The following is a 20,543-nucleotide window of genomic DNA, read 5'->3' as shown; positions in this document are numbered from 1 at the left end:
GTGGTTAATAACTGTTTCTATTCTCCAATAAGACCACTTACAGCTGATCATGGAATTTCTAGACTTGTATTACGTGGTATTCCACTACCACGCTCAAATCCAGCTCTTTAGAACAAATCTTTCCCCAGTGTTTGTAAAGGCAGAGTATTGTTATTTCATGAAGTTCTTAAATTAAATGGCAGGAACAGAATGATATTAAATGTCACTTTCAGTCATGATTCTTTTCAACTTGTGAATTTGCTGTAGGTCTAATACAGCTCTCATTTAATCTGTATTTTCACTTTATACCAAAGTATGAGAGAAATAGTCATCTTAGACACCTATTAACCAGTGAATGGCTCTTTCTTTCAGTCTTAGCCAGAGCTAGGAGTGATATACACTTCAATCTACAATCACCCATTCAGACAAATCATGCAAAATTTCCCAACATTGGTTATATCAAAGGCAGTGCAATAAGAAAAACGCTGCACACAAAACACAATGGAAATAGGAGAAACGACAACAGAAATACCAGAAACACTTCCCTTGTGCTTTTGGAAATCTGTTTTTCCCTATTTCCGTTGTGTTTTGTGTGCTTTTGCAGCGTTTTTCTTATTCCTGGTGTTTCCTTAAGTTGCAGTCTGTTTGGCCTCTCTGGGCCACCGTATATCCACCTGTTGCTGCTGAATACTGTCTTGAGACGTTGTAGTCCCAAAAGGACTTGACAGAGAGGCTTAACAGAACTTGAGCTTTATAGCTCAGGAAATAAAATAAAAAATGACAAGAAAAGCCACCTAAACTGAAAACTAGAACTGATGACATAACAGAGCAAACAGGGCACAATCGAGGAGGCAATGACGACGAGATGACAACAGAGGAAAACTTAAATACACAGCATAATGAGAGGATGGACACGAACAGGGGAGCAGACATGAAAGCAAGCAGGTTTTTAAAACTATATTATCATGTATGCTTTACTGATAGTTTAGGGTGAAGTAATAGTTATCATCAATATCAGTTGTCATGATTCCACTAATAGATGTATTAGAAAAAAGGGAATATTCAGAAAGTGTTATTGCAGAAACCATGTTTTATTAATTAATCAAGCTTATATGAAATGCTTATGAAAAACTGATAATTTAGCTGTCATCTGCATATCCCTACAATCATCTACCCGTACACAACTATGCAAAAGCCTTATTACAACGTACCTGGATTTTCCTTTTTTTGGACCCAGAATGGCAGATTTCTTAAACTTCAAAATAATAAATGAAAATCACAAACTGCTACATTCTTCTTTCAGTAACAATATCCACTGCACAAGTGTTCAATTCACTGATTCACTCTTCATTGTGCTACCTCAGCCAGCCACCATGTGACCAGCTGCCTATGACCTGCAGCGTACGTCACGCAGACGGTTTCTCACTAAAACAGGAAACTACTCAGCACAAAGTCAGAGTCACTCAGATGGAACAAGGACTCTGTGTGTGCTGTAAAGCTGGCCAACATTTATTAAGGTAAATTTCAAATGAGATCATTTTCAAACATCTGACTCTTTTAAAAAGTAAACGTTGCGAATAGAAACGCGGTATCTAGGCAGCAAGTTGATCGCTGTGTGTTTTTCTGTGCGTATCAGTCTTTGCATTGCCCGGGGCATACCTGGTTTTTCCAAAGAAGGGCCTGAGATGTATTAAACATCAAAGAGGCCATGCAGACCTGGGCATCTCTTTGATGTCATCTGTGTCACCTGCTCTCTTTTCTGTACATGTTTATGTGAGTGCATGCTTCGGACCTGTTTAGCATGACGGCATCCTCCAGCGACCCAGCAAACGTTCTATTATAGAGTTATCACAAGCACATCTATGGACACTTACGAGTGTTCATGGCAGCTATAAAATCTATTAATGACAGGCTGTCCTGAGGATAAAGAAGGAAAAGCTCACAAGTATACAAGTATGCAGAGCTTAGGGGCCAACCATGATGTAACACGAGGGTGCACAGAGTAGCAGTTACGGATATGTGCGTGCATGCAAAGTTTTTACACCCGTGCAAACACAATTTTTCTCTCAATGGACATGTCTAATATTGCACAGTTTGCACCAAGGGGTGAAGTGGTTCAAAATAAGTTCTGACACCTTCTTTGAGCGCTGGCCAGACATTTCAGAAGCTTCTGGAGTTCCAGTGAAGCTGTGTTTGTTCAAGGTACTTCATCTTTGTCCACAGATCTAAATTTACAAGACTCAGATCTAGTTCTCCGGGTGGCTTGCATGCATGTGTGCCAACGTGCACACACACTTTGTGATTTGTCCGTCCCTTTAGGACTGTATATTTTTAGAGTGTGGGTAGTATTCTGACCTTTCATTAGATCTATACATAATGCTAAAGGATTTCAGGATGATTGTTGTTTACTCAGGTAACTAGGCTAGTTCATCTTATCACCATGCCTACTTTACATTACTTTACTTTACAAGAAATTAAGACAAGTTCCAGTAAAATAATCTAAAATGATCAGTATTATGATTATAAACAGAAGCTTCATGCACTCTGAGCTGAACAATATGGTCCATTTGAATAAAACTCAGCCTATAGAGCGACAACTCAGCCAATGGAGAGGCTACGATGTCCCGTTGACAGGATCCAATAGCAAGTTGCGTGAGATGGTGATTGTTCAAAAGCTACGCTAGAAGAGGAAAGAGGATCACTGTGTAGTTCACAGTTCAATTGTCTGTAATAAATGAAACAACAGAAGTACATGTTGAGATCCCCAAAGGTCATGGATATTCTTTTCTAACTCTTTTCCGTGAAGCATGGACGATGCTCTCTGGATGGGAAACCAGGTTATAACGTATTCAAAGTGCTTTATGAGAAGGCAAACAAGGAAATTGTCTTTAAATGCATCAGCGAGTGCCGTTATGCGTCTGTACAAATTTTACTGGGAGCAAAGGAGGAAGTGAGGTGACGTTCTTGTGTGGAGAAGAGGCTGGCGTGCGTGAATGGATCAACAAACAGAGAAGACTGCTGCTTGTTCCTCATTTCAATTTAACAGTCAACATGACGATGGTTAATCCCTAACTTTATCCAAGTATTTATTACTGTAGCCATGAAGATAACGGCCTCCAAACCTTAGTGAAGATGTCATTTTAACCCAAATCAGATGTCTTCAAAATCAAATTCAAACTATGCTCTTTAACAACACTTGATTAGGCTGCTTTTGTGCCTAAACCCAACCAAACCCTGAAAATCACAAAACGGATTCATTCCAAATACTGTAACACGTGTGTAACGCGCAGACAACAAAGATGTCTAATCAAAAAACTTATCTAGACAAGATGATTAAAAAATTGGACTTGTAGCAAATGAGTCACTTCACTGTTTCGAATGGAGTTCTTGGTATCAGTCTGGAAGATGTCTCAGCTTTTCCGTACGTCTTTGTCTCTCTTCCACCTGTCCCATCAGAATGGGAATCTGCCAAGCCTGACGACAGGCTGTTCTCCCTCCTGCAGCCTGCCAGGGGATGGGAATACACACTGAGCTCATCCCTGGGCTGCCTGGCTGGTGGCATCCAACAACATACCTCTTCCACCTTCACTGCATGCCTCTAGGTCTCCCATTCGAGCCAGTCCCTTTTCCAGCAGCAACTTTTCCATCAGAAATTAATCCCAAGCAATTACAATTTATCGAAATATAATTTAACTAGATTAGTCCTAACCTTCAGCCTCTGTAAATCTCACCTTTATCCCCCTTTCACCTCAGCGTTTAAACAAAGCAACCCCCCTTCAGTACTTCTCTTCTGAGGAGATGGTTGCCAGATTGGACCCCGTACATCAGGGCAAACTTTTCTTCCAACTGACAAGGAGGCACTTGACTCTGTTATTGTTTATGAAGAGAAAGCTGGGGTCAAGTTCACAGGCTGGGAGAGGGAAAGAGAGGGAGAAAGTCTGTTCCAGCTCCAGCCCCAGGAGGGAAAGCATAACTCAGCCATGTTTGTGCTTCCCTAATACCTTTTGATTTTGCAGAAAATTGTGAGCTAAACTGCAGTGCACAAATATTCTCCAGAGCTTAGCTTCTTTGCCTCACCTCGCGGCCTCTCGCAAACCTGTACCCACTCTGCCCTGTCTGGTCGTGCATGTGCTTCTCTCTGAAAACAAAGACAGTAGCTGCCTGTCTGGCCAGCTCTAAGCAGAAATACAAATGTCTACAAAAGTAGCTTAGCTTTAACACCAGCTTTGGCATAAACACGGGGAACTGTTTTCTCAAGCTTTTGAAGAAGTAACACTTTGCAGCAGCTATTGCTAATTCTAATAGTTTCAATTCCGACAGGGATTTTTCCCGATTTGTTTACGCGTTTGCTAGAATTAATGGGGTCAGCTGAAGCAACTGCGGTATTCCTATTTTCCAACGTCAGAGGCCTACAAATGTTCAGCTCCGGCTGATGAAAACTGAATTTGTGCATGTCAAAAAGTCAAGAAGTGGTTCTTGAGCTTGTGAAAGATCTCTGGATGCTTCCGAGGTCTTTTTATCTGTCAGGAGTGATTTGAGAGGATGACAGGACAACGGCCAAAACCTGAAGACAACACGAACGCACAAACAAACATGGGGATGAAGGTGAGAGTGGTAAACTCCAGACACAGTGTGTGTGTGTGTGTGTGTGTGTGTGTGTGTGTGTGTGTGTGTGTGTGTATCCAGCGCTGCCTCAGCACTCTCTGACTTACACATGTGGTTCGTATTTAAGCCGTAGTGCTGTTCCACTGGACGATTTGGCTCTGTTCTTCTAATCGCACATTCCCTGTTTTTCTCCTTCTGCTCGGCTTTAAGTGGAGCAGATTTCATAAATATTTAGGCGTAATATAATAATATGTATAATGACTTCTCTCACTGAACTACTTTATTTATTTATCAGCCTACAAATCATTGTAATTTATAACAATATCTGATAAACGTTTTTCTGGGCTGGAGGTTTATTTTAGTCTCTTTTATGATCGATCTTTCAAAATGAAGTTTTTGAAAAGGGCAGGAACAGCATAATAAGCAACAGGATACAGAAGAAACAGCACAATACTGGGTCACTAAAATTATTAATGACTGGCACACAATATGTGTGTTTTTTTTAAAGATATATAGAAAAACATTTAAAAAAATAGTCTTTAAAATCGAAAACTCCTTTAATAAAAAGTAAAATATTTTTAGGATTGAATTATCTGATTTTACAGGGTTGTAAAACAAATCATTAGTTATAATCATTTCTGTCTGTGGTTACGGATCAACGGCGCACAATAGGACCCTCTCCACCTCAGCATCATCACCACCCCTCCACCCAACACGTACGCACACACACGCGCGCACCTTTCTCCATCCTTTTTAATATCTCTTTCCTCGTCAAACTCTGTAACCCCTTCTTCTGCCCAATGAGCGAGAGGAGCTATCAGCGCGAACCCTCCCTCATCTCTCTCTCTCTTTCTCTCTCTCCCCCCTCTCTCTCAGCTCGGACACTGTCCACCGTGCACTAATAAAGGAGAGATCCGGTGCTAGCATCCGACCCAGCACACAGCCGACAGAACCGCAGTCTCTCGTCTGAAAACACTTGGCTCCAGCGCTGATTCGGACCCTACTTTTGCCCCTGAACCAAGTTAAAAACAAAACAAACAAACGAAACGAAAACAAGGATAAGTGTTTGTGCGGGAACTAACTACCGACACTTGTTGCTCGCCTCTCCAGGTAAACCTCCAGTTGGCATCCAGAAGCTCTCAGTGGAGAGTCTGGTGCGCACATGGCACCGACAACGCGCTCCTCTCTTTGCTGACAGCCGCGCTCCATGAAGCCAAACATTGGATAATGAGGCCTCCCTGCTGCACGGCTACTCTCACACCTCACAATATCAAGTGAAGTTTGGAGTTTCTTCTGAGATTTGATTTTTTTTTGTGGTCTTTTTTGGTACATTTGGGCTAAAAAAAAAAAAAAAAAGTGAGGAAAAGTCATGTTGGGGTTAAACAGGATTCCCAGTCTCCGTGCAGCTCAGATTCAGCGCTGTGGTTCGCCGGCGGGAGCTAGACTCTCACCCCGATCTTCTTCATGCCAGAACGCCGGTGCCAGTTCGAGGATTTATTGCGCGTGTCTGTTGTTGCTGCTGCTTGTGACGCCTCGGGTGGACTCCTCATGGTGGTGAGTCTGCATCCATCACACATACTGGCCTACCTGCTACACTGATTTATTTACTACATCATCATCATTATTACGCTAATGATAATTCAGCATAACGATTTTAAATAATACAAATGCCCACAAAATATAACGGATTATTCTAACGAAACTGAAGCTTTAACTCAGCTCTATTTTCTTTCCCTAGAAAACTGTTCAGGGATCCAAAGCGAGATCAACTGTAACTTATGAAGATTATTTTAATCGCTTTTTTTCCGAAAGCAAAAAAGAAACAAAAAACCCCAAAAACCTTCATTCCAGCTAATTTTCCAGCAGCGAACAGAAAAGGCGGTTATGAGGGTTTGGATCAGTTAATTTATTATCGCGGACGCACTGCACAGCTGACAGTGCTTCTCTCATCGGAACTGATGGCAACATTTTAATACTCTCTTTTTCCCTTTCTTTTCTTTTTTTGTTTAGAAAATTTTATGCAGAATCTAAATGTGCTGGGTTGTAATAGTCGCATATCTGCCACCACAGATTGCGCTCACGACTGATTTTACGAGGTAGTGAGTGTAAAGAAAAACTCTTAATGCGCTTTTCTGTCATCGTCCAATTTAATTCCAACTGACTCGAAAATGAGCAAAGAGCACGACAGGACGTTAAAGTAAGAAAAAGAAAATCGTATGAGTTCATGAGTAAGGTTCAAACTTCTAAAATGCCTTTTCTTCGTGTCGGTGTGCTGGAATAATAATAGAGCGATAAACGTAATTTATGTCGGCGCTGTTGGCTGAGCGCGTGTTCGGCTCAGCTGGAGCCCGCATTGGACGAGGCACAGCAGTCATTAATTCACCAGGTACCACTCACAAACACACATGACTTCACTAAAACACCACCCAAACCAGCCGCGCGGAGCGTAGGCGAACGGGTTAAAAAATATCTCAGTGCCTGCGCACTAACATAAGTGAAAATGTCCATGCCTGTGAGTGTGTTTACAGGAGAAGTGTCTGTGTGTGGGCAGGCGTAGCGATGATGGAATGCCTAATAGTTTGTGTAGATTGAAAGCAGTTATGGGTAGAGGCTTTGACTTGGCATTACTGACTTTGGGTGGGATTCAGTGTGTAGGAGATATACTGCTTCCTCTAACTGTTCCTTATATTTATTCATAGATTTATTTATTTGTTTGTTTTTGGTGGATGGCTGCTGAGTGGTGACATGGACAGATCAGGAGCTGTACCACCTTAGGGTGGGAGCAAAAATGTTACAGGCTGTTGTAGCCACTTCAGAAATGAGCAAAATAATATGTTCGATTTAATAAAATTGCTGTATATGTTCATCCGAAATGAAGACTTTGCTGTATTAATTGGGAGGGGACGATAAAACAGAGATGTGAGTGTGTGTTGCTGACATTCATCCTTTGTGCGTGCCTCTATCAGAAGTTTAACTTGGGTTCCTTATATGTAACAGAAAAGAAAAGTAATTTCATATTTACTTGGTCTGTTTTCTTTTTCTTTTGCATTAGTTACAAGTTCTGTCTGTGTCATTTAAAATCAGAGCCCAGCTCGGTGTCACCATGTCTCCCAGTCGTCTTCCTCTGGTGACCCACAGTGCAGCAAGTTGTTTTAGACCTGTGGATAATGATTTACTATCCTATAAAATCCACAAGTCCTCCTTACTCTCAGAAAGAGGGCGAGAGCGAAGAGAGAAAATTAAGTGTGAATTGCTGCTCTGGCACTTTCCTTTGATGAGCACTCTGTTCTTTTTTCCCTCCCCTCTAATCCCTCTCTGGGGAGTGTAGAGTCTCCAGTCTCCATCCTCTTGCCCGGCCTCATAAAACATGGCCACACAGCTACAGGCTCCCTGGCCTCTCCTCACTGAACCGCCAAAGCCTTGTGACTACGAAGCTGCAAGAGGTCTCGCGCTCACGCACACACACCGAGAGGCCTATCACAATTAGAGTTTATTCTGGGCAATCTCAATGCACCATTTATCTTGATAGGACATTGTAAAAGTCTGTTTTATTATGGCGAGGGAGAGAGACTGCAAGAGGCATGCAGGGGAACAGTGAGCAAGATGAGAGCAATCAGGCAGAGGACAGAGAGGAATAAAGTGAGTAAATGGGTTCTTAGTTTGACAGGGTTATTGGAGGCCCCAGACGTCCTGCTCTGATTTGTGACAGCATGATTTCAACTATGTCTTTGGGAAACATTTAAACACACATACACACACAGGTCTTGTGGGGAGAGGTTAAGTGCTTATTTATTTGGAGAGCGGAGTAAATGGTTTCCACTCCCCTCCTACTCGCAAACCTTAAACTGTTAAGTGTAGTGAACTCTGACTTACAGAGGACTGGAACTGCTGCTCACCACCTATAGGTGCGTTTTTCCACTTGTGCCTACATGTTCTCATAAGGGCACCAGGGTTTAGCAATCAGTTACAATATATAATCAATCGCTCTTGCCTGCTGATTTTTGAGTACGCATGGCCAGGGGATGGTGGATTCAGTTTGAAATAGCTCTAAATGTGTTTGTTTGTTTATCGTAGGTATATCGGCGCACTCGGTGCCCGTGTAATCTGTGACAACATCCCCGGCCTGGTGAACAAGCAGCGGCAGCTTTGCCAACGCCACCCTGACATCATGCAGGCAATTGGGGAGGGAACCAAAGAGTGGATCAGAGAGTGCCAGCACCAGTTCAGACACCATCGATGGAACTGCAGCACACTGGACCGTGACCACACTGTCTTTGGACGTGTCCTGCTGAGGAGTAAGTCTGCGTGTGTGTGGAAAGTAAATGTGATGCCAGAGGGAATGGAGGGTGAAGCCAAGCTCTGACTGTGACTATGGGAATCCTCATTTTCACCTTTCTCGTTCAGTTTTTCTTCCTTTTCTTTCACTTCTCTTTGTTCTCTCTTGCTTTTCCTACTTTACGTATGCTAGTACGCCGTGTTTACAGTCAGTAATGGACTGTTGTAATGCTTATGCCTCATCAATAAACACACACACACATCAAGACGTGGAATTGTCGTCATTTGGTTTTTCAGCCCCTGCCAGAAATTTCAACTTTGCTGCACAGTCATGCATACACACAGGCACAGTCCCATACATATTTTTCTAAGGCAGCGGATGTGTAATTCATCCTCTTGAAGACCTTTACAAGTGAGAACAATCACCTGGTGATTTAGCATTGAAGATTAAATGATACGTTATTCATAATTATTTTCTTTCCCAAATGCTTTCTCAGCACTAAATGACTATTGTTGCATTCTGAATGTAGCATGGGTACAGGTACAAGGAGTGTCACTGTGATGCTAATCCTTCAAATTATATGCATGGATTATGCTTTTTGTTTCACTTTGTTGCATAGAAGGAAATCCTCCATTAGCAGCTGCTCACTGTTGTGTCGGGGCGCAGGTTGTTTGTCTCCGCGAACTCGGTTTCTTTTTTTTTTTTTTAAATGACATCAGAAACAGCAGTATGCGACATTACGTGATGGCAGAGCTTCAGTTCATCCTTTGTCTTTTTTTTTTTTTTTTTTTTTAATAAATAGGACAGGGGGAATGAATGAGAGAAAGAGGGGGAGAGAAAGAAAGAAAACCAAAGGGGAGAAGAGACGGTGAGAAGGGGGGGGAAGAGAGAGAAAAAAAAAAAGAACTCCTGGGTCACCTGTATGGAGAAAAAAAAAAAACAAACAAAAAAAACAAACAGAGGAGACAGCAAACAACAAAGAGCAACATAATAATAGAGAAAACAAAGCACCATCACAATAAACTAGCTAGTCATAGATATCAATATTTACTAAATAATAAACGATATTGTGCAGCACGCAAGATAGACAGCGCACAGTGTGCTTTGAGGCAGCAGCCAAGAAAGCTTTAGTCCGCGTCTGTGAATACCCATGTGTGCATACCTGTGTGGATCAGCATGCTTGCATTCCAAAGGTTTCTCCATGTAATGATCTGCGAACTCGGTTTCTGACATCACTGACTTTCTGTGGCCTGCTACTGCTATCCCAAGCATGTGTGGGGGCTGATGATGCATGGAACAAAAAGTAGCAGATATGGAGATAAAGGCTGCATGTGTGTGTGGGGTGGAGAGGAATAAACAGTAATGTAGATGTAAATATTTAGAGAGATATTCTCACTGTCAGACAAACATCGCAGGTTTGAAAGATGACCAGCAGTGCCCTCCCCAGCCCTCTCCCACATACAACCCCGCCCCACCCCCACTGCCCCCATCTCCTCACAGACGAAATGGGACACTCCAGTGAATACAGAGCATGCAGGTTGGATCGCACAAACTCTTCAGGAGCAGGGTGAATGTGAAGTGTCCCACCCTTAGTTAGCTAAAGTGCTGGTATTTTCATTTCGTGAAACTTAATCCTTTGACACATTTTGAGAAGAAGGTCTCGCTTCACTAATGCAGCTAGGTGCTAAAAGCTTGAAATGCAAAAGCGCTTCTGATGAATGCAGTCAGCATTACTGTATCCTAGCTTCTTCCAGGTTATCAGACAAATGCAAGCATCTTTAAAAGGAGGGCGCACGCGGTGGTTCAGCTAAAGATATGAAGTGCAAATCAAACACGAACGTGAGAAATAAACCTGAGCGCTTTTCTAGCCTGAGTGCGTTGGATCAAAATGCAAATGTCTCAATTACGGTTTATACTTCCAGGAGCTGAATGTTCTAAGATGATGCTCACTGAGTCCATCCAACTAATGATTTTTGGATTTCTGTTAAATGCCACTTGTTTTCTCAGGGCGAGATTGTGAAATCATTAGGGCTTTTATCTTTATCGACTTTCATGGCTAATTTCTGTTTAAATATCCTGACCTGGGCAAACTGACAGACCAAATAGCCAAGTTATTGCTTGTGAAATTCACTAGCAGCCAGTTTTAAAAATAGAGATTAACGACCTCATTTCAGTTTCACTTCAGGTTCTCCCGTTTGCTTTGAACTTTGAGCACAGAGACACCAAATAAAAATGGTTTTTATCCCGTCGATAAACTGTCTAAAAATGAAGAAGCTCCTTGCCTCTTGCTGCCATGTTTTTTGGATTGTTCATTCCCGGAGGTGCTGCAAAAAGCAACTGTGACCAAACACTATATCTAATTCTCTCTGTGTCTTTGGCCAAACAAAAGATGAGTCATATTCTAAAGAACGAAAGAGACCAGAAAAGAACAGATGAGCAGAGCAATGGTAGATAATGCTGTCATGACATCACCCTGGCGCTGATTAATGGGGTATCACTGTGTCTGTATTCAAACAATTTATGTGAGCAGAGGAGAGCCCCACAGCTAGGATTATTTCCATGATAATATTTAAACAGAGCTGGTGTATACTCTACTTCAAGCCTGATATGCCCTGTCAGCTGCACCTTCAGTGTCCTCATACCTAGGCCCTGTCATAGCATTATGTATATTTGTGTATGCATGATAACATGTGGGCTGCAAAGTCTTTGGAACTCAGAGAATCTATTGCATGGCATGATATGAGTAACTGCAGTTTCCGTATTCAGAAACGGATTATGTTATTCTAACCTCTACCCCCATCTAACCTCTGTTTCTCATTTGGCTTTTCTGCTTTTACTCTCAGGCAGCCGTGAAGCAGCATTCGTCTATGCCATCTCCTCAGCAGGAGTAGTCTACGCGCTCACTCGAGCCTGCAGCCAGGGGGAGCTGAGGACGTGCAACTGCGACCCACACAAACGCGGACGAGATAAAGACGATAGAGGAGAATTTGATTGGGGTGGCTGTAGCGATAACATCAACTACGGGATAAAATTTTCCAAAACCTTCATAGATGCCAAAGAGAGAACGGTCCGAGATGCTCGGGCACTCATGAACCTACACAACAACCGCTGTGGCAGAACAGTAAGTGTGTGACTGCTATGCATTGAGACACACTGAACATAAGGAACCCCTGATGTGGATGTTTCAAGCGTACATTTAACAACATTTAAAAGCAAACAGACACTTTCAGTTTCATATTCGCGAACTGGATAATCATCAGTGGCTTTCACAGTTACATTGTTACTGAATCTACATGTGAAAACTATGGTGGCCCTGAAAGGTTAAAAACACTGCTGATTAAGAAAACAGGAGCAAAATAGAAAAATGCTGCAAAAGCACAAATAAACATATTAAAGTTCAATAAAACACAATGGAAAAAAAATCTCACAAAAACAACCCAAAGAGGGAACTCAGAACTCGCATGTCAGAATTCAGGAGTGACTTCACTCCCGAGTTAGCGCGTTACAGCGCTAATGGTAAATGGCCTGTATTTGTATAGAGCTTTTACTAGTCCCCCCCTAGGGACCCCAAAGCACACACACATTCACACACTGGTGGAGGCAGCTACAGTTGTAGCCACAGCTGCCCTGGAGCAGACTGACAGAGGCGAGGCTGCCATATCGCGCCATCGGCCCTTCTGGCCAACACCAGTAGGCGATAGGTGAAGCGTCTTGCCCAAGGACACAACGACCGAGACTGAACGAGCCGGGGCTCGAACCGGCGACCTTCCGATTACAAGGCAAACTCCCAACTCTTGAGCCACGATCGCCCCGTGATAAAGTCTTAAAAGTGAAAACAGGATTTGTTTTGGTTATTAGCAGGATAGAACCAGTCATGTACAGCCAGCAATGCAGCATATTTGCTCTTTTCCACTTAAAAGCACGGCTGCAGCACCTTCATGCATAGAGCCTGGTCAGTGCTCTGTGTATGGCTTATTTAGCAACTCACAAATACACAACAGTTGCAAGTTTTAGAGTTTTAGTACTGTCCAAGTATTCACTTGGACTGTTGGGACTTAGGGTTGGTGGGGGTGTTCCAGATTAAGATTTTGACATCTTATATAATCTGGAAGAGCACAACAACAAATCAATAATTGTATAACATTTACACACAGTCTTATTAGAGTCTAGTGAATAAAACACACGTTACCCTGCATTTCTTTTTCTCCCTCACTACTCCAAACATTCTGTCTCAGTGCGATCCTTCACATGTTTTGGTTTTTGTCACTTCTGCAGCTGTTTCGTCACATTAATGTCTCTCAAAAACACTTCCATTGTGTTTTGTGTGTTTTTGCTGTTTTTTTCTTAAATTGCAGTGTGGTTGACCTCTCAGGGCCACCGTAGAAACCATCTAGGCAGAGATGAAGACGGTGTTGTCTTTAATTCTAATCCGATGTGAATCGGATTCATTACAAAATTCAGTAGAACATCTCTTTCTGGAAATGGCATCCAGCCCCATGGTAATTTGCTGATGGCAGTGACGTTGGGAAATTCAGTAAAAAACAAGCTAATTAACTCAAAATCTGAGCTAACAAAGCTAAAACTACCCACAAGACATTGGGTGTAGTAAGAGGTGCATTTAATGAGGAAATATGTCATAATTTGTATAAAAGAAAATAAAAATAAAAAATCCTGCAGTGGTGCTGCATTCTGAGAATTTGCAAAATCTCCTTCACTTAGGCGGTGAAGCGCTTCATGAAGCTGGAGTGTAAATGTCACGGAGTGAGCGGCTCTTGTACGCTACGGACATGCTGGAATGCTATGTCAGACTTCAGGAAGACGGGTGACTACCTGAGGAGAAAATACAACGGGGCTATCGAGGTGATGATGAATCAAGATGGGACAGGTCTCACTGTAGCTAACAAGGACTTCAGGAAGCCTACCAAAAATGACCTGGTGTACTTTGAGAGCTCCCCGGATTACTGCCTGCAGGACAAAGCAGCAGGTAAGACGGCAGAACTGAAAGACGGGGAAGCATTTTCTCATGGATGTTGATGGATTGCCCCGACTGTGTTATGTTTTAGTGGTGTTATGTGTATGCTGTGTGTATACTCATGCATGACTAGTGTGTTTGTGTGTGTCCGTGTGTGTGTGTGTGTAATGGTAGTCAGATAACACAGCCTGTGTGATGTCTGTGGAAGCTAATATCCTTGTACCCTGGGGAAACAGCCGTTGACGGCCGTGACCACCTGACCTCTGTCAGTCTCTGTCAACGCACACACACATATACACATGACCCCATGGTCCGGGGATGTCTTCATCAACCTTTGCACAATGCACCTGATCATTTATGTCCGTTTCTGATTGGCTCTTTGATGGATGCATTACTATCAGACAGTTTTTGGGGCACTGACATCAATGCCCGCATCACCGAGAAGCTCTTCCCAGTTCTCCCTCACCCTTGCTCCCTTTGTCTGCCTTTTCCTTTGCCCCTCATCTGTCCTCCCCCTCTTTCTCACCTTCCCAGTGGAATCCACAGCCTAGGGACACAAGCAGCTAATTTAATTTCTGTCTGTCACAGTCTCTCTCCCTCTCTGTCTGTCTGAACTAAGCATAGCTGGAGGCCAAAGTGGGCCTCAGAGTGTGAGAGCCTGTCTGTCTGTCACGCTCCACTGTCCATTTAACCCGCACACACACACCCATACACACACATAGGGTGGCTTCAAAGGGAGCAGTGGCTTGGGAAAGGCAGTGTAACTATAGGCCACTCTACCAACACCGCATAGTTGTGTGTGTGGGTTTGTTGTTCTACGGGCAGCTTGTTGTGATAGGTAGCAGTTCAAACAGGGAGCTTCTCACACCAAACATGAGCGCTAATCTCGTTTGGGGTGACTTTCACATAAGACACAGACGATATGAAACGGCAATGCTACGATACATTCACTATTGGCCAACACGTTGCACTGATCAAACCTCTGACTTCTGTTGCAGAAATTAAAAAAAAGATTATTATTTGTATTACAGTGATTGCAAAGGCAAAGATAAACGTGTTTATGGGACGTACTTAAAGATGGTGAATTTTTAAAAAAAGTAAATTGTTGTACTTACATATTTCTGTTTTTAGCAGCCAGAGTACCTATCTTCTGATCATATCTTATTGTATTTCATTTTTGTTTTATAATTCAGACATGCAGCTCTGCCTCTTTGTTGCGCAGCCACGTTTCTAATAAAGATTTTGGTTGCTTGAAAAACAAGACAAAGATATTTATCAGATGTTCAACACATTGGATCCAGGTGTGCTCCTGCAGGGCTGACATTACCTGCTTGCCTCCATGTTTATCCTTGTGCCAGAATCACTTCATACCTTCTATGGCACAATTTTCATCCTCTTTATACTTCCCAAAGACAGTTTGCTTTGGCAGGTGATTGGTCAGCCATCGGGAGATGTGACCTAACTGCTACATGCTCTTCCTAATGTTTTTCCCCGTTGTCTCGGTCTCGTTATGTCTTGCCACCTGATGGAAAGTATCTGGCGAGAGGGCTGCTGGGTGTGCTAAACTGTGTGTGCTTGAGAAATGTCTCTTAAAAAAACAACAAAAAAAACCCAAGATGCTAAAGGTTTAATTTTATGTTTGCAATATATTTAAAAACAACCTGGATAAGAGTCATGTTTACCACTGTGTTATTTCACCTCTTCTTCTAGCAACACTGTAAATGTTTGGGAGCTAAGCAGACTGCTGCAGATCTAAAATGTTTTCCCATTCTTGTTAGATATCAAGGCCTCCTTTGCATCATTTTATAATGCGCTGAATGTTTTCTGCACTGCAGGCAGCCTGGTGGGGCCGTGCTGCAGTAATACATGCAGGATGTGGTTTGCTGTTGTCTTCCTGAAATAAGCAAGTCATTGCCTGAAAAAGACTTAATTTGGACAGCAGCCTATGTTACTCAAAAACCTGCAATATTCTTTTATATATATATATATATTTTATAAGCTCTAAATTATGTATTCATTAAAAAAACATACACAATGTCTTAACTTTTTAGGAAATTAGGTTTTACTTTTGCTGACAGCTACTAACAAAAGGAGCCAATGCGTAAATGCAGCCATGTTGCGACCAGATGAATTTCAGATATGAAAATAGGAGGGGAAGACAAAAAAGAGTGTAGATAAGGATGACTGCATTATGATCAATCTAAATAATTCAGAACACTTTTAGTGTATGGTATTTTATGCACAAGTTGAGACCTGTAAATCATCAGCGTGACTCTATCGATATCTGACGACAGCCTTGTGTTTAGAGCTGAGTAAGTAGCAGAGAAGTGAAACGGGACCAGTAAATTCTGTTTTGCCATTCTGTTGCAGGTTCCCTGGGCACAGCCGGACGGGTCTGCAATAAGACATCGCGCGGCACAGACGGCTGTGAGGTCATGTGCTGTGGGCGTGGCTACGACACCACGAGAGTCAAGCAAATCACCAAGTGCGAGTGCAAGTTCAAGTGGTGCTGCTCTGTGGAGTGTAAGGACTGTGAGGAAGCTGTAGACATACACACGTGCAAGGCTCCCAAACGAGCTGAATGGCTGGACCAGACCTGAGGACACGCCCCCTTCGCTCCCTGCAAAGCAACCCCGCCCCTTTCCCCTGTGCAGGATATCCTGTGGAACACGGCATTCTGGGAAAGTTTGTCCAAAAGTGCTCTGGATCTCCGCCTTCCCCTTTCCCGCAACCTCGACTCAATGCATGGCTTTTCTCCCCGTCTCTGTGAAAGCACTAGAATTCAGTACCCGTCAATATGAATTAATACCCATTAGCCCCTGTTTGTGAAAGGCCCTGAGACTGAACTGCTGGGATCAGATGAACAGTGATACCACCTTTGGGGTTCAGGTGGGTTAGGCTTTCACTGAAGACTCAGTTGTTGGGTTGAAATGGTTTGCTGCTTTCATGATGCTTTAAAGACGAATTTTGACATTAACTGAGCCTTCAGACATATCCAGTATTATTACAACAACATCATATACTCACATAACGTTGCTTCGTTTTGGGGGAAACACACTTTTACCTAAAAAAGAAAACGAAAAAAAGAATACTAGGTTGGACTTGGTAAGTGCAATTTGAGTGGACATCTGAGTGTAAGTTTGGCTGTGTGCGGCCAAGCAGTCCAAACAGAGGACTAACAGATGACGGAGACACAGACATTGTGTTATTGGAACTTTGAATGCGACTGCGAAAACAAAAAAACAGAAGAAGAAGGAAAAAAAGCTGTTTAAAGCGATTTATTTAAGCTGTAAAGTGCTGTTTGGTTTCTCTTTCGAGGAAGACGCTGCACTACATTGGCTGACAAAAGGAGAGAGAAGAGCACTCCCATTACTGTGATTATCTGGTGTGCTCCAGTTTTCAGCTTGCTGCTGAGAAGAAGATGAAGAAAACCGAGGCCTTGATGGCTGTTCAGTCACACCAAACCATAACATCAGACAGATTTCACTTCTTTGCTCTTCATCTTGCTTGTATAACATTGTGTATATTGCCTTATCTAAGCAGATGTTCATATGAAATATATGGTGCATTAGTCTGACACTGGAATCCTGGTTTTTTGTTCAGATGAGCATATCGAGGCTGCAGAGCCAGTCTGTAAACATTACATGCTGTCATAACGTGCCGTGTTATTGCCCACACACACACACACACACACACACACACACACACACACACACACACACACACACACACACACACACACACACACACACACAATGGAGCACTAATAATACAATCTATGTCAGTACAAAGGCTGATTCTGTGTGGGTTGGGGAGGGTGTGTGATATCAGTCAAGGGGAGGGAAGTGTTTGATTAAAGGCCCAGCTTAAACCCCAACCCCTGCTGGCCCTATCCCACCCTGCGCTATGTGGAATTCCAGGTGGGTCCCAGGCTAATGACTAGATGGCTGTAATTACCCGGGGCTGTTGATAGCTGGTGATTGGACATGGTTGTGCCACAGAGGACCTAGTGTGGGCTCCTGCTGGGACCACATTTAATCAAAGGCTTCTTGGCCGGCTTATCAAAGGGAATACTTTTCCAGCAATCTTCTTTGCTTCAGCCCCCTCAGCTCCCCAGACTCTGTCCAGTTCAGTCTCAGTTATATTAGAGAGTCCAGAGACTCCCGATAAGATGTACGGGATATCACATACAAGAACAAAAAGACCTGACAGATAAAGCTTTGAACTGCTGCTTCTTCACCACAGCTAAAATTTGTCTTATTACAATTTTTTGATGCAAGGTTGTAATACCTGAAGCTGTTTCAGAAACCATCCGTTCTTCTCCTCAGCCCGGAGAGATCATCTCTGGGCTCTCTGCATCTGCAGGCTGTGGTCTGGAGACCACAGTGGTCTTTTAATAGCCATGGGAGGCCAATATCATTAGATAAGATAAGCTTTATTGTCCCTTAGGGTAATTTTATCAAGCCATTCCAGTCACTGAGACTATTCTAGTGCCAGCGTCTGGTGGCAGAGTCTATCTGTGTCCTGGATGCCAGGCTGGGAGCATTCCAGTTCAAGAGTATGACAGGCAAACCATTACTCTTTGCTGCTGGCAGGCAGCAGGAAGAGAAGAGGGAGGCTGTACTAACTGAGGGGACAAATAAAGCATCAAACAACACAGAGGGTTTAAAGGATACATCATTTTCTTGGTCAGCTTAGATCCTTTCCTGTTTGGTTACTGGCACAGTAGGTTAGGATTACTCACTAAATTAACTGCTGCATTTAGGATTTTTTTAATTGGGTAGCTTAACTAACACAAACAGTAAGATGCAGAATAGCCAAAGTAAACAAACCAAAAGTAGGACACAATTTTGCAAAGATCCGTCACATTTTAGAGACTGCACCGCTCATCTCGAGGAAAGTTTTTGGAGGTGGTTGGTTTTCCAGTACAGCGAGGAATTATTTCATGATTACTGACATTACAGGTGTGCCAGCGTGTTCTGACTTCCAAATAAAGAAGCCCCCCCTTTTCCCCTGTTGTAGCAGCGCTTGCCATGTTTCCAGTTCTCAGCAATTAACTTAGTGGGCTATTATCAAAATCAATACAAACAATGGCCAAAGCTGTAACATAAAATCTAGGCTGTAGTAAATCAAAGTTATCCGTTAATCCCGTAAGGCCAAGTAGCCTGACTTGGATCACTGCTTTGAGAGGAGCTTTGTGGTAAAGTCACAAGGTACAAGCGCTGCTCAGATGGAGCTGAATTTTCTGCATTTTCTCTTTAAAAAGCGGAGAGCGTTCAAACTGGTATAATGAAAAATGCTGCTGTAAGTGTCTTTGGATTTTTCTCTCTCTCGCTTTTTTTTTACAGTTTTTTTTTTCACATTTTCTAAATTTTTGAGTGTTTTTTCATTTTAAACACTTGCTCTATATTTTCTCTGTCTTGCTCTCTAAACTCCTCCTGTGTCTCAGTACTGACAGTTAAAAAGATTGATAAACCTTATGCCCCGGCTGTAATGCGTGTCAGTCTGAGCTCTGGGAGCCAAATGACAACAACTCTGAGAATAGAGAATGAACTCCGGTTACATATAAATCCGTGAACACTCATGCTAGGTACATAGGCAGAACTTAAGCTTACACTGGAAGAGAGATTTTAATGACAGTGGGGAGGAAGACGCTGACTTAAACTGGTAGATTTAGGAGAGAAAGAAATGTATAAGGTTACCCAGAGAGCTGGCGGGCATGTTTATCAGCAGATCCTAATCTGAGCCAAACTATGCTCCTCACAATTCATCATCATTACCCGCCCCGTGTGGCACATCTCTTTGACCGCCCTCCATCCACCTCCCCCCTCCCTCGACCACCTCCGATACAGGCGTCCTGTTGGTGGGAATCTAGCCGGAGATCCACCTTGGGGGTGGTCTGGGTGTCGGCCATGCGATCTGTTTTGCACACATATTCACATGTACGTACCTGCACGCTTGTATAGCACCCCATCACTGCTCCCTGAACTACCCTATCACCTGTCTGGTAAAACCCTCAGCGTGTTGGCGGTCCTTCCTACTGTGTCACTCACCGATCATGACCAATGCATCGCAACATACAAGTGTTTGTGTGTGTGTGCAGTGGGATGAGTTTACGCCTCAAGGCCAGAAGGACCTGTTTTCAGGTTTAACGTGAGTCTAGTAAGGTCGGGGGTCATGAAGTTTAGGCGTATTAACAGAAAAGCTCTGGCACTGTGAATGACCAGCAGCGATTTGCTGCCTGTTGACACCTCCTAAACATTAAGAGCTTGCTCATGTAGCTAAGCTCTCCTCAGGCTGGCCAGCAATGAGGTAAAGCTATTCAGGAGAACACCTGCTTTGCTGGATTTAAATCTGGCCTGCAGTGAGCTGCTCACTCTTGTCAACTCCTTCACTCATCTTTTATTCTTTTGCTCTGCCTCTATTTGATGTGGTGGGTGTCAGCCATTAGGTATTACACGGTGTAGCTTTGCAGAAACACTGTTGGATTGGAGGGCCTTTGGGAGCAGCAGGAGGTGCAGATTTGTTAGGGAGCTCAAACTAATATTTACGTGACCTCCTGAGACCTGCCTGAGGAGTGTAAAGACAGAAAGGGAGGAAAAAAGCACGAGTATGAATTGATGTGTGCTTTAAGTGGAAAAAGGGATTATGACATTAAAGATTTATCTGCTGAGATCCACTGCAACTGCCCTCCAACCCCCAAATTGTCCA

At 43.1% G+C, this 20,543-nt stretch overlaps 1 protein-coding gene across 1 annotated transcript; it reads left to right on the top strand.

Moving 5' to 3' along the window:
* The first annotated feature begins 1,479 nt into the window (after positions 1-1,479).
* Positions 1,480-17,409, top strand: LOC113012941 (protein Wnt-2b-A). The gene is made up of 6 exons (XM_026153405.1): positions 1,480-1,496; positions 5,461-6,138; positions 8,659-8,879; positions 11,704-11,981; positions 13,580-13,844; positions 16,203-17,409. The coding sequence occupies exons 2-6, from the start codon at positions 5,954-5,956 to the stop codon at positions 16,430-16,432; spliced, it is 1,179 nt and encodes a 392-aa protein (XP_026009190.1). The 5' UTR covers positions 1,480-1,496; positions 5,461-5,953; the 3' UTR covers positions 16,433-17,409.
* Positions 17,410-20,543: the final 3,134 nt, after the last annotated feature.

This window comes from Astatotilapia calliptera, chromosome 20, assembly GCF_900246225.1.
Source record: "Astatotilapia calliptera chromosome 20, fAstCal1.2, whole genome shotgun sequence".
NCBI classification, from domain to species: Eukaryota; Metazoa; Chordata; class Actinopteri; order Cichliformes; family Cichlidae; genus Astatotilapia; species Astatotilapia calliptera.
Note: the sequence above shows the minus strand (reverse complement) of the source record. Positions and strands in the feature narration are given on the sequence as shown.